This window comes from Cetorhinus maximus, chromosome 13 (assembly GCF_964194155.1).
Source record: "Cetorhinus maximus chromosome 13, sCetMax3.hap1.1, whole genome shotgun sequence".
In the NCBI taxonomy this organism is placed as follows: Eukaryota; Metazoa; Chordata; class Chondrichthyes; order Lamniformes; family Cetorhinidae; genus Cetorhinus; species Cetorhinus maximus.
In genome coordinates, this window is record NC_135891.1 from 92,683,734 (window position 1) to 92,701,624 (window position 17,891).

Here is a 17,891-nt window from a genome sequence, read left to right on the forward strand (position 1 = left end):
GACTGTCTCTTTAATTCAGGGTAAAATGGAGAAATGAAGGGGTCATGTGACCTGTTCTGCACTCTGCTTGACACAGGCTTGGGTGCCTTGGTTGTTAAAGGGGGCCAAGGTTGTTTTACTGGGAAGAAGGTGCAAGATAATCACATGTCCACACCTGTGGACAATGGCAAGGGCATTTGTAATGACTAAGGGTAGGCTGTTCATCTCCAAGTCTCACAGCGGTGTTAGGAATGTCAGGTTTTATGAACAATTATACTTTAAACTATCTAGTTAATTCCATGATAGAATAGAATTGGGGATTTAAAAGCTACTTAATTAACATTTCTACCAGGATACAAGGCCCATGTGATTCATGCTGCCATGGGGATGGGCTTTAGGAGGGAATAGTCCATAGGAAGCCATTGTAGGGTTTGGTTGCAGGTTTTCCTAAGAGATCCCTAAACCCCACAGGAATTGTCAATGTGCAAGAATCTGTGAGAGAGAGAGTGCACAGAGAGATAGAGACAGCCAGGCTTTATTGTTTACCACACAGAATGCTGGTGGGAGCTCATGCTTGGATTGAAGAGACCAAGTTTGTGAGGATTTAAAGGCCAGGAGATTTACCCAGCTTTAGCTAGAGGGGGGAATCTCCAGGGCAACTCTCACCCTGAAAGTCAGTTTGGGGATTATAACTGGAAAACCGACTGGTAAAGGAAAAAGGAAGCCATCCATGGGGAACTAAGAATAGTTTTGGACTGATTCCTGGAGAATGAAGTGTCCACTTAAAGGACAGACAAAGTTTAACCTTGGAGGGGCATTTTCAGTCATTTTAAAAGTTAAATGGGGGAAACCTTTTTGTAGTCTAGAGTTTAAGTTGCCTACAAAAATAGTATTTAGTCAATGTTGCTTTGAGCTTGTTTGGAACAGTAAAGGTCTTCACACTTGAAATCTTGTTGCATGATCCTTCCAGAATTCACTGCAAATTCAAATAACTTTTAAAAAGTTATTGGTCTCTACAGGAGGTGTGACAATAGTATGAAGAAATAGGGAATTGCCAATCAGGAGAAAGTAGAAATTCAAGAGTAAAGGAGTAGGCGGATACCAACAGAGTGAGGAAGTAGGGAGTTACCAATACGGTAAAGAAATAGGAAGTGGCTAACAGATCAGACAGTTAATATTGCTGCCCAAAATGGCTGGAAGTCCATGATGTGCTTTCCCCCTATAATACTATGTTCAAGGTATCCAGTCATACTGACTTATCAGTTTTCTGCAGGAAAACTTCCCTCAAAATCCATCATCCCTCCTTTCCCAAGCACAGTCTTTTTGGGGAATGAATTCCAGTTCACCAATCCTCATCATCTCCATACACAGGTGCCTGCACTCTCACTTTCTGGTAGGAGGCACTTGATGGAAACCATGAGCAGGGACCAACTGATTTTCCCTCCTTTTCCTTCCCTTTCAGAAGTCAGGGCACTGGGTTTAATGGAAGTGTGCCAGCTGTTGCCCTGGCTCAGATTAAATAAGCTGGCACAGAGAAGGAATGGACCCTGGAGTACCCTGGTCTTTACAGCTCAGTTCCACACTCACCACTGATCTATCAGGAAACTGGAATGATCTGTTTAAACTTAATAATCAGTGCAAAAATCTTTTTCCTGTCCCTCACTTTCCCTGTGGATGCTCCTACTGTTATCCAGTTTTCTACAGACAATCAAAGCACATATTCTGGGCTGTAGACTCTGCAGGTAATATTTAATGGACGTGACTGGGATCTCACTCACCAGCTGGAGAGCCGGCAAGAGCCTCATGTTGCCTCTTTTAAGGAAGGCCCACCATATAAGGTGTCACTCAGGCCACTAGCTGGACAGAAGTGGACCTTCCTTGGGATCAAGGACCCCAGGGGTGGATGTCCTGCCTGTAGAAAGCTGCTGGGCAATCAGAGGCCGGCAGCACCACTGGTACAAAATCCACCCAAGGCCTAATATTGACACTGGATCCCAGGCCACAGGTGGGTGACGGCAGGGGTAGGTGTCGCAGGGTGGGGTTGTCAGCAGTAAGGGCAGGGACGTGGCCCTCAACGGGCCCTCCTTCCTGATGCCGGTCCCTCAATCAGGCACTAAGTGCTTTTGAAAAGGGGATCCCCCCGGTTGAATACCAGCAGCGGCAGGATGAAGGCCTTAAACGGGCATTAATTGCCCACTTAAGGGCCTCAATTAGCGGTGGGGCAGGAAGTCTGACCATAGGCTCTCTTGCCATGGACTTAATCAGGATGGAGGCAGGAAGGTGGCAGCTCCCCAGGTGAGACCCTCCCACCTGACTGAACCCTGCCACCTTATTCACCATGGGATAGGACCTTGAAATCTGCACTACATGACAGGTGGCCTTGTGTCTGGGAGAGACTACAGTAGTCCCCACATTGTTACTTAGAAAACCTTCCAGGACCTCATGGATATTACACCTAACCATCTGATATTGAGTGTATCTCTCAGGCTAGGTATATTTTTTACAGCTCTTGTACCCAGCCAGTGGGGAGAATCTCTGTACTGTTCAAGATACTGAAGCAAGTCCTGAGGCTGAGAATTCCTGATATTATTTACCACAACATCATTCTGTTTTCAGCAGAAAGCCTGTGCTAGTGTTAGTTTCACATCGGCGATATCTACTTTTATTCTGTTTCTCTGCTTTTTCCTGCTACACTTTAATATTTTACCTCTTCAAGTGTTGTTCTAACTTTCAATTAAATGTTGCGATTATCTCAGCTTATTACCCTGTGGTAATGGTTTCCATATTCTAATAAGCTTTTGTGTAAAAATGTTCTTCCAAACCCACCAGCCCCTCCCCCTACCTTTTGTATTTTGTTCAAATGTGACCCATCACATCAAGCAACTCACCAACGCAGTTGACTCCAGTGAAATCCAGGCTATATCCGAACGGACATTCACATCGGAAGGAGCCATCCGTGTTTATACAATGTCCGTTAACACAGATTCCGGGATTCTCTACACACTCGTTCACATCTTAAAGAGGAAAATAAAAATAAGATATCAGGAGTTCCATGTTAATCTGTCAGTTTGATGCAACAGTTATCTTGGTATGGCTGTGGGAATAAAATAAAGATCAGCAGAACCTAGAGGGTTGTAACTAGTCTCACTAGTACACTAGTAACTGGTGCACATAAGGGTTGGAGGACTTGAATTATTTCAGCAACGTTTAACCATGTTGGGAGTGAATGGGGTAGACATGTCTTGTTAGGAATCTCAAGAAAAATCTAAAGTGCATTGTAACCTTGTCATAGAGTAATGTGGTGAGTAGAAGACCACTTGTCTATCTAGACCAACCTTTCAAATCTCCCATCAGGTTCCTTACTGTGGTTCTGGAACCAAAAGTCCTGTACCAATTGTCCTAATAACAATTTATTCAGTTTAAAATAAGTTAAATACTCATAAGTGAGAGGTCATTTTCTTGCAGAGTTTATAGTGACATTCGCCCTCACACATATGCACACAGACAGAGAACCCTACTATTCTCCCTCACCCCTGCCCCAGATGATTTGTGTCCTGTGTTGGTTACCTTACAATGATTGCTACAGATCTGGCTTAGTTCATTACTCGTTCACAGATATTTGATACCCTGCTCCCTTTACAAGACACTATTTTCTGATAGGTTGAGCTTAATAAAAGCCAGTAAAATGACAGATGTCCAGTCTGAAGTTTACAAAGAATCAAAGACTGAACAAAAACACTTTAGAAAGTAATTAGCAAAATGAAAATCACAAGAGAAGTTCAGGAATGAGTATTGATTTAATGTGATCTGAAGGAGGCAGTTTTTGTGATGAGTTAGTGAACGTAGGAATTATATTTGATTTAATTCGCATTCTCTTCACTGCTGTATAATAATATGTATTCTCTTTACAAAGCAGAATAAAGTACTACATTTGGTGAATTCTACACAGAGTTACTGAAAGTAAGGTACCTTCGCGGGTATCACCGATGCCTGGGATGGCACCGTGACCATAAGGACACAGCTCCTGGAAAGCAACTGGAAAAGAAAAGTAAACTCATTAAAAGCAGCACCAAGCAGTGTCTGATGTTATAATCAGCAGAAACAATGGGTCATTCTACAGAATGGGACTGAACCTGCTAGACCCACAAAGTAGGACACAATGGAAAAATTTGCAGACCACTCTTCACTTAAAACTGATATTTGCATATTAACACAAATAAGTGCTTTCCCTCCTATAAGGGTCCTTATATTATCCAGAAGTCCTTGTGGTTCTCAGGCGCTGATAATGTACAGGCTAGGAACAGGAGTTGACCACTTAGCCTTTAAACCCATTCTGCCATTCAATGAGATCTTGGCTTATATGAGACCCAACTCCATGTACCCACCTTAACCCCATATCTCTTAATACCTGTGGTTTACAAAAACTTTCAACCTCAGATTTAAAATTAACAATTGATCAAGCATCAATCATAATTTGCGGAAGAGAGTTCCAATCGTCTGCCATCCATTTGTGTGTGTAAAGTGTTTCCTAATTTCACTCCTGAATGCTCTGACTTTAATCTTTAGGACATGCTCCCTAGCCCTGGATTCCTCAACCAGTGAAAATAGTTTCCTTTATCTACCCTGTCTGTTCTCTTAATACCTTTTAACTTTGATCTAATCATGCCTTAACCGTCTAAATTCCAGGGAATACAGCCTTAGTATGTGTAATCTCGCCTAGTAATTTAAACCTTAGAGTCCAGGTATCATTCTGATCTTATGCTTCCATCTGCACTGCTTACAATGCTGCCTATCTTTGAATCATCGGCAAATTTGGATATGTGGCTTTTCCATCGCACCATCTAAGTTGTTAATGAATACAGCGAATAGTTGAGGCCCCAGCACCGATCCTTGCTGAACACCACAAGTCATAGCCTGCCAGTGAGAGTATTAACCCTGCTCTCTGACTCCTGTCACTCAACCTATTTTCTAACCAAGTTAATCATTTGCCTTCACTTCCTTGAGTTTCAATTTTATCTAATAGTCTCTTATGAGGGACTTTATCAAAATGCCCTCTGGAAGTCCATATAAATAGCATTCATAGCCATTCCTCCATCCACTGCTTTAGTCACCCCTTCAAAAACTTCAGTTAGGTTTGTAAGGTAAGACTTACCCTTTACAAATCCATGCTGGTTCTCTCTGATCAGTTGAAAATGTTCAAGCTGTCAGTCACTCTATTCGTAATTAAAGACCCTAGTAATTTCCCAACAGCAGATGTTAGGCTAACTGGTCTAGAATTTCCTGGTGGGATTTTCCCTCTGTCACCTATCTTTAATAGCAGAGCGATGTGCAATTGCCTATTCTAAGGGAAGGGTTCCGAAATCTGGAAAACTTTGGAGGATTATTGTTGGGGCAACTGCAATGTTCTCACCTACTTCCTTTAAAATCTATAGCAGCTTCATGTTTTCTCTCTCCTTTCACTCCATTCTTTAGTTTCATCAGTTCTCCTGTAACATTGCTTTTAAAAAGGACGTGAATGGCAAGTCATGCTGAGCCTTCCTGAAGTTTCAATCAACATGGCCTGGAATTTCCTCGGAGTAACTCACTCACATGAAAACTAGGTTTCCATTGCAGCTCCGAAGAAATTCCAGGCTTGTATTTTACATGTTGAGATCCAATATAGTCCAGGTTTGATGTGCGGAGGGCCATGCGCTGACTTATCAACCCTTAGCAGCACTGCTAACATAATCCAATTGACAGCAAAATGAAAATCTACCTTCTTCTTCCTGAGGGCAAAGTTCACATGGGTCACCCCAGCCCTCTCCTGGCATCTTGCTACAACAGCAGCGGGCTTTAGTCGTATTGAAGGCCTTGGGTACAGAACACTTGCCGTTATCAAACCTGGTGAAGCAGAAGCTCTGCCTGGTATCTGAAAGGTTGGAATCCAATAAGTAATAAATATCCAATAAAATATTAACAGTTTCACAAGTTTCACACTCACACAGTTTAAGATGGGTTGACCTTTGTTTAACAGCGAGAGTATGATCACAAAGCTTCACTTCAAATTGATCAGCTATTTTTGAAATAAAGCATATCTTTTAACACTTTCATTCATCCAAACATGAGTGAAATGACAATCTACATGCTGCTGTGGTTGGCTAATATTTGTGTGTCTCTGTTATTAGAAACTTAGGGGGAATTTTGGTATACAAAAACCATGGATTAGAGTCAGGCCACTTTTAATATTTAAAGAATCTGAGCCCTTACTTATGGAGACAAGGGGCGGGCAGTCAAGACTGGGTTGGTAATTTAAGTATCTGAATGAGGCTGGCAGCCTCTGAGTAACCTGTTTCCCAGGCCTCAGGAAACTCAGGCAACTGAAGAGAGGTGAGGACAGTTTCAGAGAGAAGATAAGTGACATAGACCCCCGGGCTGTGGCTATCAGAGAACCACCCACCCCCCGGGTCGTGGAATAGACCTATATGATCCTGCAGCGTGCTCTGGATTACTCCCTGCCTGATTGGAAGACATGGCTGTCAATCAGGCAGACTTCTAAGTGGGAAACTCGACAGGGCTAAAAGAGCGCACTGAGGTGTTAAAATATTTCCTGTCTGAAAATCCATAATCCTGCCAATGTAACCTGCCCCTGTTAATACCCTTAATAAGACCTAAATATCTAACTGGGGTGGGGGAGGGAGAAGGGTAAATGATCTATTAACTGCCACTTAACCAAGCTATAGAATTGTAGGGCCCAAAATTGCAACGGGGAGTGAAGGCGCAAAACAGGCTTATTTTGCCCAGGAGGCCTGATTTGCTGCAGAAGCCAGATCGGACTAATTTTCACCCCATGTATCCAAATTCAAGTGGGGTGGAGGGGGCGGTGGAACAACCTGAACAAATCTTCAATCCACATTTCCTATGTCAAAAGTCTGCTTTCCCAGACTAAATCAGGAATTCTGTCCAATATGCATTTCACAGACCCAACAGATGCCACATGCACTGGGAGGAGGTGTTGGTTCTACCCTGAATTTCACTTAGGGCCCAGGAAGGTATCATTGTAAAGCTAATTAATCCTTTGGCACAATTCTTAATTCCAGCACTCTCTTCCCCTCAATATTCTGAGATGCAAATTATCTCATCCTGGTGTCTTTTCCAATTTTATTCCCATTTTAATTTTTTAAATAGTTTCCTATTGAATATTTATTTTTATTAGTGACTCTTTCTCACCCTGCTCAGGTACTCCTACAGTATCACTCCTAACCTCCTCAGGTAACCCTACAGTCCCATTCCACACTCTCTTCATGCAGTCCTCCAGTTGCACTCCCAATCTCTTGAAGGTATTCCTACAAATAATGTAGATGTTTTCTGAGCATATTTGAAACTCATCATAGTCAATGAAAATAGAGCAAGATTTATCAGGTGAAAGAGAATTGTATTCTGGTACTTAAATTGTGACAACACACATACTGAGCACACGATCCATCTCAGCACACCTGCTAAAGTATGTACATGCCAGCTGAGTAACATATCCTACCCATGGAGGTACACCCTATCCAAGGATGCACACTCTCCAATGTGTGGAGGTTTAGATCTCAGGCTCACTTACCAAAGCATCTCCTTCCATTCTCAGAGAGAACGAATCCTAATGCACAATTACATTGGAAGCTTCCAGGTGTATTAGTGCAGAAGCCAAACAGACAGATGTTGGGGTCCTCCTCACACTCATTAATATCTGTAAACAAATAGACAGAAAATCAGGAGCAGCCTTATCCAAATTATTATAGCACTTTAATTGCTTTCATCCAATTTATGAATTGCAGCAGAAGACTAAATTACAACATAAAAATGCCAGCAGAGGGCTAACTCCAGAAATCCTGCCCCCAAATCCAGCCTCTGCCAATTTCATGGAGGGGAGTGGTGGTGGAGAATGGGACAGGTTCTAGATTGCACATCTCTGGTTCACGGAGGCAGCTGTCCAGATATATAACAGCATTTGCCTCCACTCATGTGTGATTTTGGTGAGGTCGGTGTCTGAAACCTGAAATGTGCAGACTAGACCTGGTAGAAGCAGGTCTGAACTTTTGGTTTCATCTTGATAGCCAGGGTATCATTTTGGAGAGGTAAGGTACGCCTTTGTATGTGGTCCCAGGACATCTTTGGGAGCAGTCAGGTGCCTTTTAGTGGAGATAAGGTACCCTTTGGGAGAGGTCAGGTGCCTTTTGGGATTGTTAAAAATGGACATGAGATGTGCAAAAGTGCATAAACTCATTGGAACTGTCAAAGATTTGTCAAGCTGTCAAAGAACTGTCAAAACTCATTGGAACTGCCAAAACTATCAAGGTATTTAACACAGCTGGACTTTACATTTAAAACAGTGTAGAGTTTAAAAAAGTCAATGCTGGCTATTTCACTCTGTACATTGACATAAACCTGAGGATTATCATCATAGGATTTGTGCTGCATGACTGATTTTACAACCTAACATTATAACAGTGGGGTGCCTGTTAAGTGAGCAGCTTGAATGACAGCTCCAAGTGATTCATAAGAGATTAGGTACTTAAGTGAAATGTTTATTTTCATAAGAGATTAGTTGAAGGAATTTCAATGTATTGAATTTTTTTTAATCAATGAAGCAGTTTTTAAAAAAAAATTGTGGCCTTTCAATGGACGGATAACTTTATTTTATGTCAGCATGGTTCCTGAGGTTCGCCCACAGTGGATACTAGGTAAGATGGCATGGAGGGGGTAAGGGCAAGGGGTGGGCAGTTGGCATGAGTTGGCACTAAGTTGACATAGGGGCTATAAAGGGCCATTGGGATTAATGGGGCCATGGATTAGCATAGGAGATATGAAGGAGGTGGTGGAAAGAGGGACATAGGGGTAGGAGGGACCATGGGGTGGGTAGAGAGGCATAGAGTGTCATGGAGAGTATGGGGGTCCATTTGGAGGGCTACGGGGCATAAGTTGGCATGGATGGGCATGGGGGTTGATGGGGGTGAGGAGTGAGGGCTGAAGGGATGTTTTTTGTTTTATCGTTCTTTCTCAATCTTTCACACAGTGGCAGTGCACAGAGGCAGGCCAGCCCACCTCCTCACCTGGCAGCCTCCACGCTCGTTCCAGAGGTGGCAGGCCCAACTTCTAATCCAGCCCACTCCAATCCCCCATCCCGGAATGAAAATCTCAACTTCTGGGTTTCTTTCTCCCAGGTCAGGTTTGCGGAGCCGGGAAATGTCCTGACTCTGCGCACCCGATCTAGAAGCGAGAATCCTGGCCACTATATTCTCATATGCAGATTAAACAATATTGGGCAGAGATAATTAATTTGATATCTGCATGCTATAAATCTAACCAGTGTATTTGTACAATTTAAATCATTCCTGGCAGACACTTCTTGCTCACTGACCCTGTTCACTGATGCTCAGTTTGGGTTCCGCCAGGGCCACTCAACTCCTGACCTCATTAAAGCCTTGGCCCAACCATGGACAAAAGAGCTGAACTCCAGAGGCAAGGAGAGAGTGGCTGCCCTTGACATCAAGGCAGCATTTGACCGAATGTGGCAGCAAGGAGTCCCAGCAAAACTGGAGTCAATGGGAATCAGGGGGAAAACTCTCTGCTGGTTGGAGTCATGCCTAGCACAAAGGAAGATGGCTGTAGTTGTTGCAGGCCAATCATCTCAGTTCCAGGACATCACTGCAGGTGTTCCTCAGGGTAGTTTCCTAGGCCCAACCATCTTCAGCTGCTTCATCAATGGCCTTCTTTCCATCATAAGGTCAGAAGTGGGGATGTTCACTGATGATTGCACAATGTCCAGCACCATTCGTGACTCCTCAGATACTGAAGCAGTCTATGTCCAAATGCAGCAAGGCCTGGACAACAGCCAGGCTTGGGCTGACAAGTAGCAGGTAACATTTTCAGCACACAAGTGCTAGGCAATGACCATCTCCAAAAAGAGAGAATCTAACATTGCCCTTGACATTCAATGGCATTACCATTGCTGAATCCCCCACAATCAACATCCTGGGGGTTACCACTGACCAGAACCTGAACTGGACTAGCCATATAAATACTGTGGCTACAAGAGCAGGTCAGTGGCATGTAGCTCACCTCCTGACTCCCCAAAGCCTGTCCACCATCTACAAAACACAAGTCAAGAGTGCAATGGAATACTCTCCACTTCCCTGATGAGTGCAGCTCCAACAACACTCAAGAAGCTTGACACCATCCAGGCCAAAGCAGGCCACTTGTTTGGCACTCTATCCACAAACATTCACTCCATCCATAATCGACACACACAGTAGCAGCAGTGTGTACCATCTACAAGACACACTGCAGGAACTTACCAAGGGTCGTTAAACAACACCTTCCAAACCCACGACCACTGCCATCTGGAAGGACAATGGCAGCAGACACATTTCAACACCACCACCTGGAAGTTCCCCTCCAAGCCACTCACCATCCTGATTTGGAAATATATCACTGCCAAATTCCTGGAACTCCCTCCCTAACAGCATTGTCGGTGTACCTACACCATATGGACTGCAGCAGTTCAAGAAGGCAGCTCATCACTACTTTCTCAAAGGTAGTTAGGGATGGGCAATAAATGCTGGCCTAGCCAGCGACGGCCTCATCCCATGAATGAATGAAAATTTTTTTTAAAATGACTCATGCCATGAATCAGGTTTGTGTGGATGTTGGGTGAGAACAGCATTGGTTTGGTTCTGTTACTCCCACTGTGGAGTAATGGGCCACACATTCCCACTGTGGAGTAATGGGCCACACATTCACTTGTCTTAGTTCTCACATGACGATTGTCTACTTGGGTAATGAATTGAAAAACACTGAAAGCCAATGGACCCCATATCACAGAGAGAGGCAAATACTGTGGACTTCAAATCACAGAGTCAGTGTCTGCGAAACCCATAGCACAGAGAGGATCCCATGTAGCAGAAGAGTTAGCAGCCAAAAAACTGCAAAAAAAATAAACCTGAAAGCCAGCACCCAGTGAACAGCAAGAGTCAATGCAGACAGGCGGGGAGGGGTAAACTAAGATGGAAAAATCTTTTTGGAAAAAAATATTTTAATCTTTAATCACAAACGTGGCTGGCTAATTCATGTAAATAGACAGCATCAATTCAGTATCCTTAGCTTCCACCGAGCTGTGGGATAGAAGTGTTATTTCTGGGACTCTTTAACCTTGCATTGTTCAAGGAACAAACAAACTTACAACACTGCGCAATAAACCATGTCACCCAACTCTCTTAGAGCCAGTGCCAAGAACCATGCTTCAGGATCTGCCACCTTTGCTCTCTTTGTCTACCCCTGGTCTGTACTTCAAACTCCAGCTACACAACATTAACCCAGCGTTCTTCCATTTCATTCTATTTACCGATGCAGTGGTCATTCTGTACTTCATACCCAGGAGGACAGATACACCGGAAGGAACCATCTAAATTCTGGCAGGTCCCAGGTGCACAGGTGCCAGGGTAGCTGATGCATTCATTGATATCTAAAAGAGGAGGCAAAAGGCAGAGATAAGTGCAGAGCTAAATTAGACCCCAGACAGCATTTCTCTTGTTCATTTCAACTCTTTTTGAGAAATACGATGAATAATCACACCACACATATACAAGTGCAAAATCATTTAAATGCTTCAATGAATTTCCTGTCTGTGATATATTAGGCTTAACAGCTTGGTAATACTGAATACTTATTGGCTTTGCATTCATTTCCCTTCTTCACTATTTTAGCACAGAAAACAACCTCACTGACTTTATGGCTAAATCCTCAAACACAAAGTTTACTGTATAAAATAATACAGGCTTATAATTTTGCCTTGATCTGCCCCATTTATAAAATGCTAATGTTGGATATATATATATGAAATTATAGGATAAGACATTGGAACAGAAGAAAAACTCAAGGACAACAGAAGAAAAATACTTGACCATCAAAGGCCATCCATTTCATACTCACACTATTTATCAAATCTCATCCATCACGTACCCACATTCTTCAATAAATTCCATCCCCATGATACCCAAATTCCCATTCTGGTAGTACACTCCTAACTCTGCATTTCGTCAGCACCTCAAATATGCTGAACATTAAGAAAACTATGTTAAACATTGCATGCCTGTTGAACAGATTCCTTGGGAAAAAAGAATTTATGTCTAGTTTGTCGAAGAGCCAAGGACCAAGCATTATTTTATGTATTTTGCAGGCAAGGAAAGGCAGTTTGAAATGGGACTGAACCACCACACAAAGGAACAGCTGTCCCTGCAATCAAGACCTCAGCCCAGACAGGACTGCCCACACTAGGCTGCTGTGCTGTAGCTCAGTGTGATCCTGTGATTGAAAAGGGATAACAATGACATGCAGTAAGGTTGTGCCTGCCTTACTGAGGGTATTTGTTACTGATAAACATCGTGCTGTGCTGGAAACCATGTAAGTGTGCGTATTGCTCCCAGCTGTGTCACTGGGGTTGCTCTATCGATAATGTGGAGAATAAAAGCCATCAGTTGATATCTGTGGAGGATCTCGTGGTGTGCTTTGTGAAAGATCTTTAGTCAGTGTCACATGCGCAGACATAAAACTCAACTGACAAGGTTACAGACAAGCATTGCTCACTTACCAACACAATTCTTCCCATCAGGCGGTAGCTCATAGCCATCCTGACACAAGCACTGGAAAGACCCGATACTGTTTATACACTGTCCGTTTCTACAGACCTGGCCAATCAGAGTCAAGCATTCATCGATATCTAGAAAGAGGAAATGTAATGTAATTCTGCTTTTAAAATGTGGGCTTGAGATTTTTAACTGATTCTAAAACTGAGCAATGTGCAGAAGCAGGAATGAAAAAATTGCTGAATGGACCATCATATAGAAATGATAAATAACATAAACCAAGTTAGGTAAAACATTGTGGCGGTTATATTAAACAAACCACATGTTATTCTTAACAAATTTCAAATGACTACAATTCACAGGCTTTTAAAATCTAAGTGTGGTGCCCCCTAATCCTGACTTCCTGATTTATTCCATCTCCTCTCCCACACTTTAATCTTTCTGGTGCCCCGTACTGCGGGACTAGGTTTCTCATTTGTTGCCCTATACTGTTCTGTAGGGAGTGAGATGATACTAATTATACAAGGAATAGATGGAACTAATTATACAATGATCTTTTAAAGTGTACAGCTATAGGTGACTTATGAATGGTATGTTTGGCAATCTTGTACCTACTGTAGTACCAAGATATTCAGGGCAGGAATATCCTAGGAACATAGGATAAAGAGAAGGCCATTTAGCCCCTTGAGCCTGTCCTGCTATTTGGTGAGATCATGGATGATCTGTGACCTAACTCCATATATCTGTCTCTGCCCCATATCCCTTAATGCCTTTGCTTAACAAAAATCGATCAAGCTCAGATTTAAAATTAGCACTTGATTTAGCACCAATTAACATTTGCAGAAGAGAGTTCCAAACTTCTGTAACCATTTGTGTGTGGACGTATTTCTGAATTTCACTCCTAAAAGATCCGGCTCTAATTTTTAAACAATGCCCCCAAGTCTCCCTGGACTCCCCAATCAATGGAAATAGTTTTTCTCTACCCACCTGAACAGTTCCCATTAATAATTGAAAACTTTGATCAAATCACCTCTTAAACTTCTAAATTCTGGGGGATACAACCCTGGTTTGTGTAACTTCTTCTCACCACTTTACCCTTGGTACTAGGTATCATTCTGGTAAACCTACATTGTACTTCCTCTTGCCCAAGGTGTGGTGCCCAGAACTGCTCACAATACTCTAAATGTGGTCTGACCAGAGCTTTGTATAGCTGAAGCATAACTTCTGCCCCCTTGCATTTTGTTTCTCTTGATATAAAGGCCAGTATTCCATTGGTCTTTCTGACTATTTCTGTATTTATAACATTTTAGTGTCCTTGGACCCCAAGTCTCTTTAGACCTCCATTGTTCTTAGCTTTTCACCATTTAGAAAATACACTGTTCTACCCTTTTTAGGTCCAAGATGGATACCCTCAAATTTCCTTACATTGAAATCCATTTGCCATAGTTTTGTTCATTCACTTAATCTGCTAATATCTTTTTTTGATTTTATGTTTCCGTCTACATTACTTACAATGCAGCCTATCTTTGTGTCATTAGCAAATCTGGATATATGGATTTTCTATTCCATCATTTAAGTCATTAATAAATATAGTGAATAACTGAGGTCACAACACAGACCTCTTGCGGGATACTACTAGTCACATCTTGCTAATTAGAGTACCTGCCCATTATCCCTAATCTCAATGATAATATCACTGTTATCAGTTTTCAAGAGGTTCACATTGCTCCTGACTATTCTCTTTTTCCTAATATAGTTGTGAAAAATATTTGTGCTGATTTTGACATCTCTTTGATATTTGGAATGTGTTAATCTGCACTGTGCCAAGAGGTGGTGCATGAATTTCGCTTGAGGGTCCCTGGGTTAGAAAGGGAAAGTCTGCAGCTAATTTCAGAATGTGGTTATTTACATTTTTACAGCAACAAAGTGAAGATCAGTGTGAGGCTGGGTGATGTTTAATGTTAGGGGATATTTTCCAGAAACTTTCCCTTACCCATGCAGTCATTGTTGTGAGTGAGGTCAAATCCAGGGAAGCAGAGGCAGTTGTAAGATCCAACAGTGTTCTTGCAGGTTCCATTTCCACAGGGTTGTCGGTCACACTCATCGATATCTACAACACAAATGCGCACACAGGTCACTCGCCATCTCATACTCAAAGAGCAGATTGGTCTCTATGGGTGAGTGGTGGGACATTGCAAGATTTCTTACCCATGCACATTGTTTGGTCAGCTGTTGCTTTGAATCCATTGTGGCAAAGACACCGATAACTTCCTTCTGTATCAATACACTCTCCATGGCTACAGACATTTGGGATCTCCTGACACTCATTGCGATCTATCAGAAAAAGACATTGGATGAAAGACTTTTATACCATATCTGTAGAATGGTGAGCTCTGTGCACATCACCCACAGGACATGAAGTCTGCACAAACCACCCACAGGGACAGGGAGGTCTGTAGACACTATCCATAGGGACATACACCATTCACAGGAATAGATTGGTTTATATACACCATCCATAGGGACAGCCTATACTGAACCCCTGATAGATTGAATGCCTGATAGACTAGAAAACCCTCTAATAATTTGAAAATGAATTAAGTGCAGCACTGGAGGAGCTCTAACCTCTTTCTGGATAAATGAATTGAGTTGATACCCTTCATTTCCACACCCAGGCACATTTCCCACTCAGCATTTTTAAAAGCAGCTGTAGTCCGGCGGGACTTGTAATATTCTTCAAGTGGATTGAATTTGGCAATCCATGGACATTATTTCCTGCCACTACTCACCCACACAGGCTCCACTCAGTGAGAGTTTAAATCCTGGGGAACACTCGCAGCGGTAACTGCCTGGGATGTTGATACAGTCGGCATTCCGCTGGCACAGGTTATCTCCATTGGTGCATTCATCAATATCTACCCCAAAATGATAGGCAAAGAGAGGGTTTTGTTATTCTTCATTCAAATGTCAGGACAGAAGATGTAAATATGACAAACTGAATTCTATCATTATAAAGATGGCGACTGTTTTACCTTCACAGATCAGGAACACATTGTTATAGCTGAATCCCATCGGACACTCACAACGGAAATTACCGATCTGGTTAATACAGACGCCATTAGCACAAATGCCTGGGATTTTCCGACACTCATCAATATCTGTACGTGAAACAGACACATAAATGAGAGTTGAAATCATCTCCAACGTTGTTCACATACAATTGTCCTCCAAGCTCACAGCGCTCAATGAATGGACAGGTTGCGTGGCTCAGTCCAGTTCAATCTGAAATGCTTTGTTTAGATTCACAAAGAATGATTGAAATTAAATCTGCTTTCTTATTGAAACAATTTTTCATTAACAGCTCCATTCAAACTTAACCGTGAAAATATTGAGCAAGAGTTTATTTTCGTACTGATCTGCCCTTTTGTATTAATCTTTCATGCCCAATATTCAGACACGTTTTGTTGAATATACTTGTATTAGTTGAGTGGAGCACATAATTTAAAATTCCATTTTATGTGTATTAATGAATTCAATGCATGATTTAAACTCCCTCAAACCGAGGGACCCACAAGCAGGTTGCTGATAAATTTTCGGTGATGCGGCTTATAAATATCTGACATTGTCTCATTTCCACAGGCATCATCACAAGTCTAAAAACCCATTTGTTGCACTCTTCTACATTGTGCCCTCCTCACTTTGCAAAAAGTAACAACCAAGGTGATAGGACATCAAGAAGGGATTAAGTGAAAGAGAATGATACAGAGAGGCAGGGTTTCAACATTCCCCTCGATGCAGAACCCAAACCACAGAATATGGACTGATTCATGTTTTAACTTGTTCAGACTGCACTGTAACTGTCAACAGATAAGATTCCCTGTAAATCTTCCAAGCAGTTACTTTTAATGTTAGGAAAATGGTGCCTGGTTAGAATTAATTTCAGTTTTAATTTTCCATGATGCTCTATTACTGTTTGCAGGAAACCTGTAGAAAGCAGTGGACACTTACCAACTGGTTTGCCAGTATGGATGTCAATGATGAACCCGGGAGCTTGATTCCCACACAGGAGCTGATATTGAGCTGGAAGGGAATGCTCATCATATTACCTCATACACATGATGACTTACAGTGTAGTTATCATTTCCCCTCATGTACAGTCATCTTAAAAATATTGCTTAATAGTCAGTGCACAATTAACATTTCGCCTTAGATACCGTCATCACACCTTGCCTATAGTCATCATTTTATCTTATGCAGAGTCATCACAGAATCAACATCATTGATCACAATACTGACCATCACCATTCACCACACTGCCATCCACCCCACTGACCATCACTATCCACCTCATTGACCATCACCATTCACCTCAATGACCATCACCATTCACCTCACTGACCACCACCATTCACCTCACTGACCACCACCATTCACCTCACTGACCACCACCATTCACCTCACTGACCACCACCATTCACTTCACTGACAACCACCATCCACCCCAATGACCATCACCATCCACCCCAATGACCATCACCATCCACCCCCACTGACCATCACCATCCACCCCACTGACCATTACCATCCACCTCACAGACCACCGCCATCCACTGCACTGGCCATCACCATCCACCTCACGGACCATCACTATCCACAGCATTACAATCATAGGTTAACTGGGTCACTACTTAGTCTAGAATCTTTTTGTTAAATGATAGATTACAATCCCTCCAAATCTTCACCCCCCACCCCCCACCCACCCCACCCCCCTACCCCCCACCCATCCCCACTCCATGACCCATCATCTGTTCCTGACTCACGTGTGGCCGGGGTTGGGCAGGGTTCACACGGCTTGTTCCATCCCTTGCCCACGTTGTACGAGCAGCAGCACATCTTCTTGGTCATGTTGAAGGAAAGTTCGTTCTCACACGTATCATTGAAGTTCCTATAGCAGACGCTCTTCCTCATATCTATCACAATTCAGAAAACAAGTACCTTTAAATCAGCCTGATGAATATAAAACTTTCTCTCAGTCACAGCTAAACCACTGAGTGTAACCTATATACAAGTGACAACAACTTAGGCTGAAAAATCCGATCTGACTCCCAGGTATGCTATCTGAGCAAATTTGGACAAAGGAAGAGGTACCAGTGATTTTCACATAAAAACACAAAGGGGTAGGGCTGATTCCATTCTTAAGCCTCTCCACCTCTCTCTCCTCCTTTAAGATGCTCCTTAAAACCTATCCCTTTGTTCTAGGTTTTGGTTGCCTCTCCAAATTTTTTGTGGCTTGGTGTCAAATTTAAG

At 42.6% G+C, this 17,891-nt stretch overlaps 1 protein-coding gene across 2 annotated transcripts in view; it reads right to left on the bottom strand.

The window, feature by feature from the left end:
- Nucleotides 1-17,891, bottom strand: part of fbn3 (fibrillin 3) — a 225,098-nt gene that overhangs the window by 35,752 nt on the left and 171,455 nt on the right. For both annotated transcript variants that reach the window (XM_078555790.1, XM_078555789.1), the window contains 12 exons: nucleotides 17,405-17,554; nucleotides 16,593-16,664; nucleotides 15,617-15,742; nucleotides 15,374-15,499; nucleotides 14,793-14,918; nucleotides 14,578-14,694; nucleotides 12,590-12,718; nucleotides 11,345-11,464; nucleotides 7,565-7,690; nucleotides 5,735-5,887; nucleotides 3,949-4,014; nucleotides 2,868-2,993 (listed from right to left, as the gene is read on the bottom strand). In XM_078555790.1, coding sequence (XP_078411916.1) covers nucleotides 2,868-2,993; nucleotides 3,949-4,014; nucleotides 5,735-5,887; nucleotides 7,565-7,690; nucleotides 11,345-11,464; nucleotides 12,590-12,718; nucleotides 14,578-14,694; nucleotides 14,793-14,918; nucleotides 15,374-15,499; nucleotides 15,617-15,742; nucleotides 16,593-16,664; nucleotides 17,405-17,554 — 1,437 coding nt within the window. The remainder of the gene's footprint in view (nucleotides 1-2,867; nucleotides 2,994-3,948; nucleotides 4,015-5,734; nucleotides 5,888-7,564; nucleotides 7,691-11,344; nucleotides 11,465-12,589; nucleotides 12,719-14,577; nucleotides 14,695-14,792; nucleotides 14,919-15,373; nucleotides 15,500-15,616; nucleotides 15,743-16,592; nucleotides 16,665-17,404; nucleotides 17,555-17,891) is intronic.